The following is an 18,452-nucleotide window of genomic DNA, read 5'->3' as shown; positions in this document are numbered from 1 at the left end:
CACAGGCATGAATTATTGCTAATTGGATTTTTACAGTACATTTTAAAGTTGATTTTAACAAGCCAGCTGTAGCTCCCCAAACCACAAAAACAAACTGTGGGAGAGTTGAGACTAGGTATAACGAGATGTAGTCTACTTTCATACTCTCAAGAGAAATTCTTTCACGTTTTAACAAGACATGATTCTTGTTAGATTGCCTTCATTATCACAAGATAACCTCCCTTCTTCAAGCAAAGCATTATGAAATATGTTTGGTGTTATAGTGTGATAAGTAAGTTCTGTGTTGCCATATGTAATGCGCTGTTTGTGGCTGGTGTAGTTAAATTAGTTAGGATCATCATAAATAAATAAATAAATAAAATTCCCGACAAATGGATCCGCTCTGAAAGCATTGCGGTTTTGCACTAAGAACACCAAGAAATGATTTGTAATTTAGCCAACATTAGGCAAAAAGAGGCTTTTAGGAAGAAGTCCATTTCACACAGCTCAATTAACCACTGTCCATGTGTCTAGGATCTGAAATTAAGTGAAGAAAATGTTCATCGCAGAAGGAAAAATGGCACATAATGGATAGAGATAAGATAACGCGTGAGTAGAGTATGGTGCAGGGCAAAATTGAAATGATCGCTATTTCTTTATGAGCGTGTGCGCGTGTCGGTGGGTGAACACACGCGCGTCAAAAGCCTCGGTAGAAATCTTGACAGCCGCTGTTCATCATCATATTATTGCCATGGATTTGGTTGAGTGGTTAAAATCCAAGAAATCAACCCATATGTGTTCCGTCCGTGTGCCGTTATAGTCCTCTGGTCCCCGCGCTTCCAACCTGTATCCACACACTACATGTGCTGTGATGCGCATTACCAAGGATGCATAAAGGCAGAGGACGGCGTGCGCCCCTGGATGCGAGTTACTGAAGTCGCAGCGACTCCACTCCGTGTTTTGCCCTGCCCTAATGCGCTGTGCACACTGTGCAGCGTGTGTCTACGTTACATTTCGCCTTTCCCACCCTGACACAAACAGAGGGCTGCTGTGTGTGCGGGAGAAGTTGTTGGCACAGAAAGCACCAGGTTGCAGCTGCCTTCTCCAAACGGATTTGTGCAAGCTGGGAGCAATCGGACTAAATTGGGCTTCTTCTCTTTTCGAGTGGAAGATACGAAGCTTTTGGGATGAGGTGGACGCAGCAGTATCTAAAGTGAGGGGTGCTTTTTGTTTAAGTGAACCTCTGATATCGTGCTTAGAGGAGAAATCTTTCAATCAGCCCTTTGGATTTCTTTTATTCTGACGGAGCTCGTATTTCCCTGTGAAGCGTTATCAAGGATTTCACTGATGTATGCGATGTGGGGACTGCAAGTCGCCTTATGTACTCTGTCGGTGCTGTCCCTGTCATCTGGTGGTGAAAGCAAAGCTCGGAGCTGTAGCGAGGTTAGACAAGCTTATAACGCTAAAGGATTCAGCCTTGTCAATGTACCTCATCAGGAAATATCAGGTAGGTGAAGCTGATAATTCATTGCATCGTTTCGCTCCCGTCACCACGTGTCATGTCTTGTTCCTCCCTCAAATTAAACAATTTGCTGACCGCCACAGATCACCTGAACTCTATGAGTTTCCTTCAAACCTTGAACATTTAACATCCCGTTATCACGTTTTATTGGGTGATCCATATAAAGTCAGTCTGGGAATTGAAAGTATGATTTTGCAACATGCAAAGTTTCACGAGGTAGACTGAGAAAGCATTGGTGTGAATTTACCCTGTGTGCAGTGGCATTTTTATTGGGCTTAATGTTGTTGTTGTTGTTGTTTTTTTTAATAAGCCTGATCTCCTCCATTTCAATGTTGTTTAATAATGAATCACAGCAAGCTGCATTTCAGTCATTATCTTCCACTGGATTTAAAGCCCAGAATACATGTAAAATGATCCACCTGTACAAAAGCACACAACTCTACATCCCCATGTAGTTAGCCTTTGTGTCAGATATTTTAGATTTTACATTTTAGAATGCACACTGACACAGTTAATGGCACTCAAACCTTATTTACTGTAACACAGGCAGACCCCACTTGTTACATTCCACTTGTTTTTGCCTTTTGACCATTAAAAGAGCAGAGTGCCTCTCAAAAATGACTTCACCCACAGACTGATAAATAGATGACACCACAACTAACAGCCCAGGAATTTCATTTGACACACCAGTAATTTACTTCCAGTCACCCGCATTCAGGATAATTCCTAAAAAGATCTACTTAAATGGAGCCAGATAAAGACTAACTTTGCAACAAAGATACTAGAGGTGTTTTGAAACTGGCTGCATACCTGTTGCTCATATTCAACAGAGCATCATGGACCTTGTTCTGTTGTATTTGGCTAAATAGTGAATACTGTTTTCCAGTAGGGGGCTGTATGCACTCAATAGGAAATACTCCTTTTGCTGTGGATATTTTTCCCCCTTCTGATATTCCTCAAGGCTACAGCTTAGGTTTTAATTCCTGCTCTTTGGTATAGCAGAGATATGGGGTTTTATTATCTCTTGTGTGGTGGTAATCACATTTATGGTCAAAGCAGGAAAGGAGATTAGTCAGTAAACAGTCTGCTTCACGAGAGAGAAGAGGGGAAGCAGAGAGGACTGACGTTAATCCCTCTATTGCCTCTAACAGACAAAATAGATACTGTATTGGTAATTGACAGTGTCAGGCATTAATGGTCATATAGCTGCTGTATTTGGTTTTAATGTGCTTTTGGCTAGATGGAAATTTGATAGTTTTGTTACTGATTTAAGGTGTGTCTAAGTCGGTGATGATGTCTGTACTTAATGGGTGAAGGATTCCACGTAATATATCCCATAGCAGTTTCATTTAGTTATAACTCTAAATGAAAATTGTAATGTTAGAGTCCATTAAGTTAAGTGTACATCAGGAGCTGTAGTGAAATCTGAAAGAGTGGAAAGGGAAACGGTGAACATATTGTTTCTGCTCCAGTAGCAACATGTATTCAATTGATCAACAACTCAAAAGGACATGATTTTGTAAAAAAAAACTAAAACAAAAAAGACCAGACACTGGGTATGGAATAATTACTCATCTTTTCTTACACACTTTCTGCTTTTGAACGTATATCGTGTAATATAGCGTTGCTGCTCTGTTGTTTTTATTTCATATTTTGCTTGTGATATTCCAGAGCACAGGAAGCTAAGCAGACACGGTGGCTTCTGGTGTTGCCCCCTTTTCCTTTTTGTCATCAGGTGATGGTTTGTGATTGAAGTCAGCTTTGTGGGTCCAAAGATGTAAAAAATAGTCCTAAATATATGTGTAGATTTTTGGTATTGCATAGATTCCTATGTACACAGACTTGTAATATAGATCTGCTGATTCAATCAGACTTTGGCACAACATATTTAATACAGAAACATTAACATGCAGCTGTTGAATATCTGGATTATTTAGTCAGTCCTGTGTGATTATTGTAGAGTTTTCCGATGCAGAATCTTGGACCTCTCTTGTTCAGCTGTTTGTTTGTTTGTCAGTCCCTGTAAGAGTAAAAGTCCTGTAGTTTTCCACTGTTTGCCCACAGAGTTTTTGTTGGTCTTGACCTTTCTTGAGTGCTGGATGGTTTCCTTTCACCAAAGGAATTCATATCATGTTAGACGATGTTTCATAAATTATCTAGAAATCCTTTTATTTATGTAGAGCGTTCTTGTATTTACTATTCTGTCTCATGAAATATTCCTCATCTACTTGGGACTCCAGCAAGTTAAAGTCAAAGACCAAGGTTTGTTGGCAGCATTATAGATCAAGATGTTTTTGGGGCTGTGATCGCATCCCAATTACAATTCATGTACAGTCCATTCAGTATGTAATTGGATTTTGTTGTCTCCAGATGACCTTTGCATAAATACAGCAGGGGTTAGATTTAGGTCTCAGGAGATAGGATAGTAGAAAGCATTCAATTATGCTTAATTAGATATGCTAATACAAACCTGTGGTAAGCTACATGTGTGGTGTAAAAGCTCATTTCTCCTTCATTTGCTGTGTGCCATCGCGTGCCACTTCTATGCCTTTAGATAAAAATCACACAGGTTTAATACAACTGCAGATGTGACTACCTCAGGTTAAGGTCCTATTAGCGTTATCTAATGATTTGGACAGCTCTGTGCCACTGACAAGCTGACCTACATTATTTAAGAGGCAGCAAACAGATATGTTCCTACAGACATTAGTTTTGCATATTAAAATACCATGGGCTACTTATTGAATTCAGAAGGTAATTAAATTGTATGAGATTTATGTATAATTATAAAGTAATTAAATGTAACATATTTTGCAGATGAAAATACACCTTTGTATTTAAGTGTTTGTTCCTGAATAGAAGTTTTTATTTTCACTGCGCTTGATAGAGATAACATAAGCACGTTTAAACAGCTACTTTAAATTCTGCAGGCCATCCATTACTGAGATATTACAGCAGTGTTTGAATAGGTCTCTTGGGCACCACAGTCATAAATGTTATGCACAGAATAAATAAACCGGTAAACCCTGATAGCAGAAACCACAAATGGAAGGTTCAGGCATGAAACCTGTTGGCTAGGTCTTTTTTTTTTTTTTTTTTTTGTGGCTTTTGCTATCTTTTTATCTAAGTCTGTAAAGCGTTTGTGGAAAGACATTTTTTGTTCAGCGTTTGCCATTTAGTGTATAATTACCCAGTGGCCCCAATCCCTGTACTTTTGGTACAGTCTCATGCTGTCTCAGACACAATCAGAGTTATAGTAGGTGTGATTTCAACAGGAAAAGATGTAATGCATGCTCAGCTGTGTAGGACTTCTGTCATGCTCACTGCTATGCTTGGCAAATCATCATAGTTCTCACACACATCGATTTGGGGATTGAAGTAACTGTTAGGCACTGATGCAGACATAAGGTAACTGGCAGAGTTAGCTGACATGGATAGAGGTCAACCACACTACCCACTTCACTGATTAAAGAGTGCTACTTTAGCTTTTTGCCTAAGGACTCTTAAGTGCCTCAGCTGGCTCAGAGAATGGGAGTGATGGGAGCTAGTGGTCAGTAAAAAGAAAAAAACCTAACTAGCTTTAGGTTCTATACAGTAAGCAGTCTCTTGGAAGAATGCCAGGATTCTTTGCAACCAGCAGGCAGGTAGAATATATTGGTGGCACTGAAATGTACAGCTGTATCTGAAAAATGTGGCAAGTGGACCGCTTCATTAAACTCCACCAGGCTGAGCTTGTGACTCCTCTGCTTTCGTGTCCTTGTTGTCGATGTACCATCGCCTGTCTGATGTGTTGCACATCCAACAATAGAACTTGCATGTGAGGATCGCCGCCTGTGTGCGTGTGCCAGATGTTAGTTATAGTGTCAGGCAGACAATGCTTCTTAAATGTCGGCCCTTTGTTCATAAATAAAACTGCTTCTGAATGCTTCAATCAGGCCCTGCCATGCAGCTCTGGCCCAGAGGCTTTGCTGTTAATATCAACATCTACCATACTCTACCAAACAACGGGGATTCTCATGGGTGGACTCATGGCTCTTTGCTACGGCTTGGAAACAAAATCACTTGATGTTCCTGCAGTTTTTATTAATGCACTGCCCGAGCCTTATGTTTCTTTTCTTGAGGATAACAATTGCCTTTGGGGTTCATCTATAACAACTTTAAAGAATATTATCTCATTTATCTTAACAGAACAGTTATTTGGTGCTATACAATACAGTATCATTTTTCCTCATGTGAATTCCTGATGCTACAACTCTCTTGGTTTATCGCATGTGATCTGTACTTGTCTGTATGCAGGTTCTGGGATTCTTACAGCTCCCTAATTCCCTTAAACACAACCCAGATATGAGAAATATGTGCTGTTGGTGCTTACATGAATGTTAGAACCCATGTATACTTTAGTTATTGTTGTCAAAATGTAATCTTTGTCATCACAGACATCAGCACAGCTCCTAAAATAAACCATATTACAACAATTAATATCTAAATGTAATTTTCTTAGTGGGTGTCTTAGATGTATTCTATCTGAAATTAAAAAATATATATTTTATAAGTGTTTTTTCATGCTTTAGGACCTCAGACTGAATTTGTTGAAAGTGCAACTGACTAAAAGAGAATAAAATCATTTATTAATAACTGAAGATGTAAATGCTGTTAATCAGTGTTGTGTTCCCTTAAGATTCCATTGCAAGAATCAGCATTTCATGTCTAAAGCTATTTGGCATCACATACTGTCTTCCTCATTTATTTGTCAGGAATTTTAAGTGACATAATATAACACAAAAAATTTGGGACATTCCAGTTATGGTAATTTTATGGTGTCACATTTGTGCATATTGTCAGAAGAGTATGTAATCAGCCCAATCTGTTTGTTAACTGACATACTTATTATGTGGGGCAGGTATGCAAAATAAATTTAGAGGTAATTGTAGATGTATTCACAGCCAGATGCTTAATCGCCAAATAATGGAATGACACAAGACCTTTAGTGAAAGTGTGGGAATAGAACTCTAAAAGCCCTAGACCAGCAAATATCCATAAAAAAAAATTCTGTGGGGCATTTTTTCCAAAGGCCATTAATATGCTCTTGGCTCCACCAAATTGGAAATAAGTCTCTTGCCAGCCTGTATACATCTTCAGAGAGAACAGTTAATGAGATGTGGGGGAGATTAGGCTGTTAGGTCGTTTTGTGTGTGCATGTGTCTCTGTGTGTGTGTGTGTGTTTGTAACAGTTTAGCCTCACTTTCCAGGGCTCTCTTTTTCTTTATATCTATATTGTGGTAGAAAATGACAAAGGTCTTTTGTTTTTTATTGGGCGAGACAGATTGTATGCATGGAACATCCAAATGAGTTTGATTGTGAATCCTCTAGCCGTACGTTTCCAAGTTTTGTCAGATTTGCTGAATGAAAACGTCTGACACTTGTCCTGACCCAAAGAATGTGTCAGCCCTCTTCATGTGTTCAGTTCTTCAATCAATTGCTGGCCTAAATCAGTAATGGAGGGGGCAAATAAGGATCTCTACCCTCTCACACCTCGAGAGGAACTGGAATATAACTACAGAAAGTTAAAGGATGGATGTTTAGAGATGAGCAGGTAGAGTAAAGTGACCACACAGAAAAAAATAAGCAGGGAAATAAACCAGTTTACTCAGTAAAAGAGTAAGCATCCTTGATTAGCCATGTGTTGAAATCATCACTTGAGTGGTAACTGTGTGAGATGAGCTCTGGGATACAAAGAGGCAGTCAGGTAGGATGTGAGAGACTGTTGATCTGGCTCGCTGTTTGTCGCACAGAAGTCCTGCAGCATGCTGCCTTTTTATACTTGTTTCCAGGAAAAAAAAAAAAAACATTCAACTTTGCTTCTACATTAGTGAAAGAAAAACTGCCTCAGGAGGTAACGGAAGGCAAAGTTGCACATGGTTTTCCCTTAGGATTTCTCTTTCAGTGGGTGAGCGTGGTGCAGGAATGTTGCTGAGGGAGGTGGAGGGTCACTTTGTAACAGAATTGTTGACATGGGGGAATAGTTGGTGGGCATTCACAATTATAGGGCAGCTTTCCTACTAAAATCGAAGTATGAAAAGACTCTTAGGACTGACCAAAAGCCACATAAAACATATTGTTTACTGTCCAGTCAACACTAATCACTTCTCTTTTCGCCTCCTAGCCAAGTGGATGTTTGTGGTTTTCCTACCATTATTTCTTATGTGTGTTAGAGAACCAGGACATTCTGATGTGTTTATGATCATTCTTTTTACCCACAGAGCCCTTTTGCCTCTGGAGGGTAGTCTCTGAATAGAAGTCCCAAGCTTGACATCAGCAACGAGGCTCGGAGAGATGAGAGTCACACAGCACTTTAGGAACACCCACACGGGTATTCGTATTGAGGTGTCAAGGACGCAAATACATTTCACACTGGGGACTTTTTATTTTTGTTTTTCAGACACAGACAAGTACACATGGCTGAGGTGGTTTGCTAAATAAACCATCCCTCAGAGACTTGGAAGTAAACAAGCATTAAGCACAGTAAACATGGTGTGCCAAAATTGTCATGGAAACATCAGATGCTGTCAACAAATGCAGACAACAGTGGTGGCATGGTGGAACAGACTAGACGCTGCTGATGACACTTGATGACATGGCTTTTATGTTGAAGAAACAGACCGTTTCTGCCCCTGAAAGATGTCGCTGCTGGTTTCACTGCACTGAGACCATGGGGGGCTTTTGATGTATCAAAATCAATAGAGCAGATGCGCCAACATGCAGACATTTTTTAAGAACAAACAAAGTCACAGTAGTACATCAGTAGCTAACCATGCGGCCTGTGAACATCATTCAAGACTCTAAATATAGTGGTAACATTCATTGCTGACTCGTTGAAGCAAGAAATTGCATATTTTTATACTGTAACACCTAATTCTCTTTCAGCAGTTAAAATAAAACCAAGCAGGGATTGAAAAAATGAGGTAGACTTTTATCTCAGGTCATGTAGTCGTCTGTGAAGTTCCCTTGCTATGGGGTAAAAGGCAACATCAGGTTCTTTCTCTGGTTTTCTTTCAGTCTGGGCTGCGCCTCATCTAGAAAGTGAAATCAGTTGTTGGCTGAGAGGAGATGTTCGATTCTTTCTTCTTGACTGCCTGAGACTATTGAAATCCAGTTACTGTTCATACTACCTGTGGTGGTCATCCAGGTTTCATAGAACTGTGGTTTTGTAATATACCTGGAGAGTAGACTGACACATTTTTGGTCCTTATGCTTTGTGGATACTTAGGCGCTGTCACTTGTGAGGTTCAATTCAGGAGATTTAGTGCATTGTGGTCTGTGTGAAATTGTGTGTTGTTCCTATTTCTCACATTTCTAAAAACAAGTTATAAGTCATATGCACATAATATGATTTATAAATCACCTTAATATTCTTGTGGTACTATATTGCAACATTTGTCTAAATTATACAGTCAAACTATAGCTTTCTGGTTCGGTCATTTTATGTCAGCATTACAGTAGGCTTAAGAAGAGAGCTCCGACTGCTTGCATGACTGCATCGTTCAAGAGAATGGATGATAGTGGTTCACCAAGTAACAAGACAATAGGAGACCACATTGCCAACCTTGCAACACTCCTAAAGGTTTGTTGCAAATTGCATTTTCAAAGAGCAGTCACAGTTAGTCAGGACAGGACATGCAAAGAAAGCAAGTCGTTCCAGTTATAAATTAGGAAATTTAAACTGATAGCATTAGTTCATGACCCAGTTTAGTGCGATCTCATTTGCGGCTTTGAGGTGGAGAGACTAATTGAAGATCATTATTATTTTTATGTTAATGCAAAAATGTAGAAGGCTTATTTTAACCCTGGGTCACATTTCTGGACTTTAATTATGACATTAAATAATAGACTTTGCAGTGAAATGCCTTGGGGGATATAATGACACGCCCATAGTTATCAGAGGTCTGCCCTGTGTTCCTCGCCCTGTGTTGCCTTATTTCCTTTTTACTCCAGTTTAGGCAGTATGTCCCTTTCACTCAGTGATCTGCGTGAACCAGAATTAAACTGATGTTTATATATTTTATGGTGATTAAATCAAGCAATATTGATGATGAGGCAAGTTTAAAATATCTTAAAATGCTTCAGCTGCTGCTAATAGTTCAGTTGGCTTGAAAAGTTTGTACATTTTTATCGCAGTGGCTTAGTATAACTTTATATCACTGGATGTATTTTGTGTGTATGGCCTGTATATTATTTATACATAACTGGTTTGTAATGAAGAATGCTGGACATGTGACTTGCAGAGTGCTGCCAAACGACATCAGTTCATCTGGAACTAAAGAAGTACAGCGGGAGTTAACCAACAGTTCATTTACAGTAAATCACCTATCTGCATAGCTAATGAGAGCGTAGGGCAGTCTTGCAGGAAAATATACTGTATATAGGCTGAATGGGGCTCTATAGTGCATCTCCAGGAAACCTCTCAATCATGACAAATGTGAAAAGCTCATATAAGCTTAAAGACAGGAGAGGACCAGTCTTAAAGTCTTGTCATTCTGAGATTGTGATGGGGCTTGAGAAAGAATATGTCCAGCTTTCAGTTTCATTAATTGAAGGTCTGTTGTAATTGAGGTGCAAGATTTTTGGAAAGGCTTAATGAGCCTGTATCCTTGTTTACATCTTTTAGATGCTTGAGTTTCATCATGTGTCAAATGAAACATCTGCCATTGTGATGCTTCCTGGCACATTCTTGTTCTTTTCCTCCTGGAGGGTGCTTGAAACTGAAAAGAAGCCAGCCTCATCTCCTGCTCCCAGAACCCCACTGTTCCCTGTCCCCGGTGTAAGCTGTTGGTAAATGAGTGGGCTGGTCATCGCACACCCTGGGGCTCCACCTTGGGCTCTTCAGACCAGCAGCTGTTGTGGTTAGGACTAAGTCAGGCACCAGTTAGCATGTTGAATCCAGAGCACAAGGCTCTAACTTCATTGCATGTCTGTTTCTCTTCCCTCCTAGCTTCTAATGCAAGTGTGATGAACTGCACTGAAAAATTCTGACATAAAACGCTGTGGTACAGTAGCTTTTACCAAACATTCTGAAAATGAGCATGAGCAACATGTTTGAAATGTTCCTTTGTAGGGATCTCACTGATTAATCACTGTCACAGGGCATTGGTTCCCTCCTTGAAGGGGTTGTTAGCACTGTATATGTTGTCTATTTTCCTAAGGTTGGGACAGTGGTCCCAAACATTCTGGGAGCAATGGTGATTACAGCCTGTGATGCAGGAACTGCTTGAGTGGTTTTCATGGTTATCAGCCAGTTTTTCCTGGTTGTTAGTCTGCACCTTTTAGGCCACAAGGCTCCAGGGGCAGGATCTCATGGTGTTGAGTGGATGCAGTTTACAATTCATATACTGTATGTTCCAGCCTACATAAAGCTGATAACTTAGGAAGCCATTGGATGTTTTACATGCTTGCTTCAATAGCTGTTGATTCTGCTTCTTATTTATTAGTCTGGTAGCTTAACAAAACTCCACCGACACATGCATGTTGTACTGTATCATGACAGTAGCAGAAATAAGAAAGCCAAGTAGGTGGGCGAAGATGACAGCTTTTGTAATGTTGGAGTCAGTGTGTGAAGCTGTGGAAGCCATACATACTAGTGTAGACGTGGTACAACCTTAATAATGTGTCTGTTGATAAGATTTGTGTGTTCATTTGTTGTCAGCATTAGTTTTTTTTAAACAACAGTTGTTGCACAGGAAAAGGTATTACTTTGATGACGGGTTTGATTTTGCATCATTAGTTTGTGAATCAGGGTCAACAGTTTCAAGAGATGGCTTTTCTTTTTATATTCATTGTGGAATTATAATATCTCATTTAGCTCAAGTTTAAATTAGGCTTTAATTAAGGAAAATCATGTTGAGTTCATCAATAAACACATCAGAACTAATAACAAAATTCATGGTACAGAGAAATATTCATGAATTGAATGCCTGCCTAAGTTATACAATGCAGGGAGCTCCTGGGGTATTCACAAAATATAGATTTGTTTTCATTGAATTGGATTTTTGCCTGTAAAAAGCATGAGCTCCTTTTTTCTTAGTCAACGCCAAGAACGAGCATTTTCTTTTAATTGATTTTAGGCTAAAAGACCATCCACCCATGATCTATACCGCTTATTCCTGAATAGGGGCTTTAGCCTATCCCTGCTGAGACTGGGCAAGAGGCGGGGTACACCCTGGACAGGTTGCCAGTCTATCACAGGGCTGACACTTAGAGACAGGCACCCACTCCAGAACCTTCTTGGTTAAAAGACCATTAAAATTAAAATGAGCTTCACAGTGGCAGTTGTATGATTAAGACTATAGTGATTTTTGTTTAAGTTTTTATTTTTAAAATCCATTTTAGTTACTCTCTGTTGTCAGGCCTGTTGTATTGAGATTTCAAGCTGTTTCAAACTCTACGTAAACGCAAGGGTCAGACATGTGTATATACATACAGTACTTTAAGCTGTGGCTGCCCCACAGATGCAATACACTGCTCACCCAACAGGGGGCAAAAGTCACTGACCCATGGTCCTAATCAGGTCACGTGATTTAACTGGTAGAAATTAAAATTGCTGCTGAATAGGATATTTTTCTGCCAAAATATGCTTGCTAAATCGTTGCTGGTAAAAGAAGAAAAGAGGTGTCCGGTTGCCATATGAAACAGGTGCCAATGAATGCAAACAAGTTCTCACAGCCTTTTTTGTATCACCTGAAACAACAAAGACTGTAACAAAGACGTCAGGGTAGCGTGACAGTGCAGCATTTGCATTAGCGCCCCTAAAGGAAATGTGTGAAATAACACTCTTATGTCACATCACAAATGTTTGGACAACAGATTTTACTATGAAAGTATGTGCCAGACCCTCCTTCCATAGTTGAAAGCATTTGTGACTGCTTGCATAAAGTCTGAAAAAGCCCTTAGTCTGTACCATCTCATCCTTACCATGAGAAAGAAGACTAATGATTGGAATGTAATGAAGCTGATGAATATTTCCTCACAGTTTTCGTTCGCACAGCTTAGGTGCTTGGCTCATAGGATGGCTTCATCCAGGCAGGACACGCATCATTTTCAGATATTATGTGTATAGTCAGGAACTGCATAAATACTCATTAAACCATTAATGCATAAGAAATTGAGTTAAAATTAGTCGAAGTGCAGAACTGAGATGTCAGATGGGAGAACAACCTGGTTTATAAAAAGCTCAACATGCGTGTTCCAACCTGTAAATCAGAGGGAGGGAGTGCAGCAGGTCTTGTGCTGTTCACCTTTCAAAGCACATTTGAAGTTGCCTAATATTTGCTGCTTGGTATATGATTTAGACTTGTGAAATATGGTTCAAAGGGACTTTTAATACATAATGAAGGTACATGCTGTACTCATGGTAGATTTTGTCTGTGTTAAGAAGGCAGTAGTTCAAAATCAGAAAGCAGCATTTTGGTTAACAACATTGCAACACTTAGTGTAAAGGCGAATGCTACATTTATGTCTCTTTAAAGTTACTTTAAAACAACCATCATGAAATTACCCATTTATACAACTTGTTTACAAACATTAAAAAATTGTATATTTATGTTTTCTGCCCAAATATGCTTGCAAAAATAATATCCACTTGTATTATTCACTTTTTATAGTTATGTTTAGCTAACAAACACTTTGGTTAAGTGTTGGAGAAAGAGTATGGTCTTGGTTTAATACAGAAACAAGTCAGTAGTGACTTTAAGCATGAGATACTGTAATATGATTAACATTTAACCAGAATTAGTCTTCAGCCCCGTCTCCTAGAAACCATGTTTGTGTGAACTCCAGTTACATGTGACAGTTGTGTGCTTTGTATGCTCACCATCTAACTTAACCACTTTCTCACAGCTCTACTGCTCTTAACTTGTCTCTGAACACAATACAGTCAGCAAAGGGAAATGTTATCAGTGCACTAATTTTGCTATTGTTTGTTTGGCAATTATCCAACTGGTGTAGCAATGTTGTAAACACTTGCATGCCATAAACCTTTGAATCTTTACCATTTTTTCCATATGAAGCTGAAAAAAATGGCAGACTTGCCTTATTGCATATATTTCTCCCACATTATTGAATTCCCAGAAATGTTGATTTCTCTGCCCGAGCCTATAGTATTTTTTTTTTATGTTGGAAAATACTATTTATTTAGTTACGTAGAACTAATACAGTACTTTGTGTTTATTGTGCATGTCAATAGTGTGGCATTCCCATGATTTAGAATAATGTTCTTCTCATATATTGTTGAATCATGGTCTAGGTTTGATAACCATTGCCTATATTTTGAGATATTGCCTGTTCATATTTTCAGCTCAGTAATAGCTTCTCATTTAGCACCAAACTTGGCTGGTGCTATTCTGTCATTGTGCAAAGTGGAATGACTCCAGGACTTATCACCTTTGTGGAAATTCAGAAAAAGATGTTTGGTGGAAAAAAAAGGGGGTGGGACTGGGAAAACAACAGTTTTTGCCCTTTGGGGTTGTACACAGTAGACATACTGTAAATGTGATCAACACTTAAAACAGTCTTCTTATCTCTCTGACATCCTGTTAGTTTAAAGTGATGGAAGCAAGAGTTGATAATTGTAAGCAAGGTAGCTTCTACATCACCTTTACATGCAAGTATTGCCACCTACCCTGCTGTCGTGTTTGAAGCAAACAGACTGTTGCTCAGACTTAAAACATGGCAAGTGTGCCATAAAATTATGAACTTGAAGAAATGTCTGACTGTTCAGGGCATTAAGCCTTGCCTCACTGCTTCACGCTACACTGTGAACCATATATTTATCTGTCCATTAATGTAATCTTCACACTCTGGAAGTTATTTGAAAGTTAGAAAAATTATTTATTTATTTATTGCAGTCTCCAAGTGTGGTGACATATGGTTGGAGCGATTGTGGGAATTATCTGTGTCATCTTGTTTGGACATATTCAATTTGGGTCTCAAGCCCCAGTGGAAATAGTTGAAAGCGGGTGATTTGGGTGATGGAGTGGAGATCCAGATGGCAGAGCAGCAGTAAGATCAATCGAGCTTGATGCATTTTTCCCACTTCAGCATGCAGACAGATGTGATTTAACACAGTAATTAGGTTTGCTTCCAGTTCATGGATTTCTGTTGACAAGTAATGACACCTTAGAAGGCTTGTAGAAACTTGCTTGTAAAAACTCTTAAGCATTTATGTTATTTTATCATAACAATGTATTGTTAACCATCTTGTGTGGTAGGCTGTAGTATGCTTGTTCGTGGTGTCTTTGAATATTGCTTGCAGAATTACTGATTTTAGTTTCATTCACAATACAACCAATGTTCTCTAGAATACTTGATCCTTATTTTAGATTTTAAATCCAACCACTGACTTATAGAAATATGGACAATATGTCACCGCTTCCCTCCGCTATGCAAAAGTGAAGCCAAAATATCATCAATAAGGCGACTGCCACCTTGGCATTTTACAACCAGATGATGCACAGTAGCGACCGAGTAGTTTAGTGCAGCATCAAATCTGTCAAATCATCCAAAATACACCCCTTTTTATATCATCGAATAGCTTATTAAAACCAAACTTACCAGAAAAATGATCAGTTGTACACACATCAGCATGATAATATCTATCAAAGTACAGAAATCATCTTTGGAAAAAATGTATTTGATTTGTATTTGAGCTTTTAGTTGGCTCATGCCCCATCCACTACCATGGAGGGGGTTGGATTTATGACCTATACTCCAACTAGCCACCAGGGGGAGACTGAGTCATGATGGCTTCACTTGTGGAAGCTGTTATGGCGTCCATATTTATATACAATCATTGGATCCAAACCATCCAAAACTGAGAGAGATTCTGTTTAAAATTATATATGAAGAAAAGCATGCACTTTCCTGAAATTGAAACCTACAAATAAGTTTGCTTCAAAACTGACAGATTATTATCAAAATAGTTACCAGTTTAATTTTCTGTTTATTTGATTGAGGTTTTGTTAAAAGTTTACATCCTAAATTCCCCACATGCTTTGCAAAATAAATGGCCCCTTGTATTGAGATTTATCATTTAACACTTTGAAAGTGCCACATTGTGATCATCCACTTAACTTCAGATACTTGAAGTCAATTATAAATGGATTTTGCATGAATTGTTATGAGGTTAGAAGTCACTTTCTAAATGTTTCAAATGGATTTCAGGATGTAAGAACAAATATATGATATAATTTTAATTTATAAAAATAAAAGAAATGTACCCAGAGAATCAGTTGACAGTTGGTAGCCTGCTTGTGACATGCATTTGTAGCTCGGATGTGTTATCGTCCTGTTATATTCAGAATTGTGTTGATTGGAATCCTCCATTGTACAGATTTGAAAAGTTCACTTTAACCACAACATGTCTTCCGGTATATTAAGCTGACAACGGCACCTTTTGCTCAAAGCTGTTTTTCCTCTTTCATATAACGTCACATACAATCTACCATCACTCAACAACCCTTAATTTTATTTGGAACTATGATTGAGCTCCCTTTTTTCCTCAAATCTAGGTCGTGTCAGCTGAATAGAGGGCCCCTTAAATGTGCTGCAGCCCAAATAAAGAAAGGACAGTCGTGGCCCAGATGTGTGAGGAGCCTAAGCCGTACCTGAGTCAATAGATCTCAAAGATAGAGGTGTCAACCTTTTACCGGGAGCTGGGGCTCTGCCAACCATTCAGTTTTTAGTGTGCTGAATTTGACTAGACCATTTAGTCCAAAAAGAGAAGGTAAAAAGATCAGCACTGTCAGGAAGAGAAGGTCTTGACATTGCCCTGGGCCAGTCCAATTGTCTTTAACCCTTTACTGCCATACATTTTGTTGTAATACTGGCTCTTTGTACTTGTACTTTTCATACTTTCTAATGGCATAATGAACCAACAAAATCCATAACTCCCCAAAAAGAAACCGTTACATGCCTTTTCAATACTATGCCAAGACTAATGAAGGAATATTATAATAGTTGTAACTGTTATTGTATCTGTATGCGCATAAGTACTGTTTCATGGTAGTCAGAGATCAATCAAGACATTATTTTATACCAAATATTTATTAGTAGGAAGCTGTACGAAAAATAGAAAAAAGCATGAAATTAAATATAAACCAATTTGAAAAAGGATTTCAAAATATGAAAAAATACTATAATACAAAAAAGTGGAGAATGTATAGTGCAGGGTATATGTAATTTTACAAATGTGTAGAATCATATATACATATATAGAATGCATATTTTCTGGAAAGTCAGTGGGGAAAAAAATGATAATTTAATAAATAAAACAACAGGAATGTCTCTTTTTGGCAAATATGCTAAATACATTAAATTTTATTTGTATAGCACTGGATAACAACAAAAGTCATCTCAGGACACTTTACAAAGTAAGGTCTAGACCTTATTATTGTTATCATTACAGTGGGGAAAAACTCAAAAAATCCCTCCCCGAGCAAGTAAGGAGGAAAAGCTCCTTTTATTGGATGAAATCTTTGACAAATCCTTGCTCTTAGTGGCCAACCTTCTGCCTTGACCGGTTGGGGTGACTGGATAGAGGAGAAGTACTTTAAATGCACCATTTATATTAATGTGCTCTGCTCATTTTACATTTTGCCCATTTAACAATATAACCCCTGATATACAGTATTAGTCTTAGCTACCAGGGTATAAAATGATGTGGCAAATGTTCTGATGGCAGACAAACTTGTATGGTCACAGTATAAATCACCATCCACTTTTACAGGAGATTCATGCTAATTACTCATAATCATACTTGGTATTAATAATAATAAAACTTACACTAAGACTTTAAAAAGAAGCAAGAAATGTTTGTCACCAATTTTCTGTGTTTTGAAGGCAATACTTTACTTCAAATAATTTATTAAATATGGGTATTTCAATTGGTAAATTACTTTGAATCTGAAGATACAAAAATTCAAATTACACATATGTGATTACAGGCCAGCAGTAAACAAAGCCAATAAGCATGTAGTTAAGTATAAAATATTGCATTATAATTCTTCACTTGTAAGGTTGTTCATTTTTGTTATTGTTTTGAAAGAATATAATGGCTTCTTTTTTTAGTGTGCCACAGTTTTGACTGGGATGGATAATGCATTTGTCCTGTGTGTGTTTTGGACAGCGGTGTAAATCTTTATATTAAAGTAAAGGATAGATTTTGACCTGAATCAATGCTAAAACTGTTAAAAAATAAATTGAATTATGGATATTGTAAGAGACCTACCTCAAGTAAACTCAGCTGCTGAATTGAAATGTCAAGCACAGAAGGCCTGTTTCCACAGGCCTCTGGCCTCATTTAAAGTCAATGAGTCACACTGGTGCTCTGTGGCAGCTGAACCATAAGAGCAGAGAGGAGGAAATATTCCAGAGGCACCTCTGAATGAGAATGTAGCTGGAATCTGGTGGTAGATCAATGATAAGTGTGATTCATTCAAGATGGTGCTTCCCTGTTACTGAGCTTGGTTCTTCTGTGGTGTGAAAATCCCACTGACAGCAGTGTAAAAAACAAACCCTGATACCATCTTACTTGCACTGTACTGCAGCTACAGTACTGTATATACACTGCACTTAGCTCTTTTAGGCTCTTTTTAGTAATTGTTTTCAGTGGGACAAACTTGGAGTCAAACTACTCGCCCACTCTCAGTGCAATAGATGCTGCTACACTGCAGAAATTTATTTCATTTACTGCATCACTACACCTTTTTATGAATTTTCAGAGTGGGTGAATAATACTTTTTTTTTCCTCTCTCTCTCTTGACTTCATGATGTGTTGGCTGGTTTGGTGTGAAACTCTGGTGAGAATGTCCTCGATTTATAAATGCTGGCATGAGTGGTCAAGGGATGTACCAGATGGATTGGCTCATATGCAGTTTGCCCTTTGGTCAGGTAGACTAATGAA

General features: G+C 38.5%; 1 protein-coding gene across 3 annotated transcripts in view; it reads left to right on the top strand.

Moving 5' to 3' along the window:
• Positions 1 to 623: 623 nt before the first annotated feature.
• The window catches only part of gpc6a (glypican 6a), a 137,685-nt gene continuing 119,856 nt past the window's right edge, over positions 624 to 18,452 (top strand). The window contains exon 1 of one of the 3 annotated variants that reach the window (XM_020606777.1): positions 624 to 1,192. Coding sequence is in view for 2 of the 3 variants with exons in the window: in XM_020606763.1 (XP_020462419.1) it covers positions 1,327 to 1,486 (160 nt within the window). In the remaining variant the exon portion in view is untranslated. Of the gene's footprint in view, positions 1,487 to 18,452 lie in introns of all 3 variants that reach the window. The other 2 variants (XM_020606763.1, XM_020606771.1) reach the window with 2 other exon arrangements.

Source organism: Monopterus albus, unplaced genomic scaffold (assembly GCF_001952655.1).
Source record: "Monopterus albus unplaced genomic scaffold, M_albus_1.0 scaffold4.1, whole genome shotgun sequence".
In the NCBI taxonomy this organism is placed as follows: Eukaryota; Metazoa; Chordata; class Actinopteri; order Synbranchiformes; family Synbranchidae; genus Monopterus; species Monopterus albus.
Note: the sequence above shows the minus strand (reverse complement) of the source record. Positions and strands in the feature narration are given on the sequence as shown.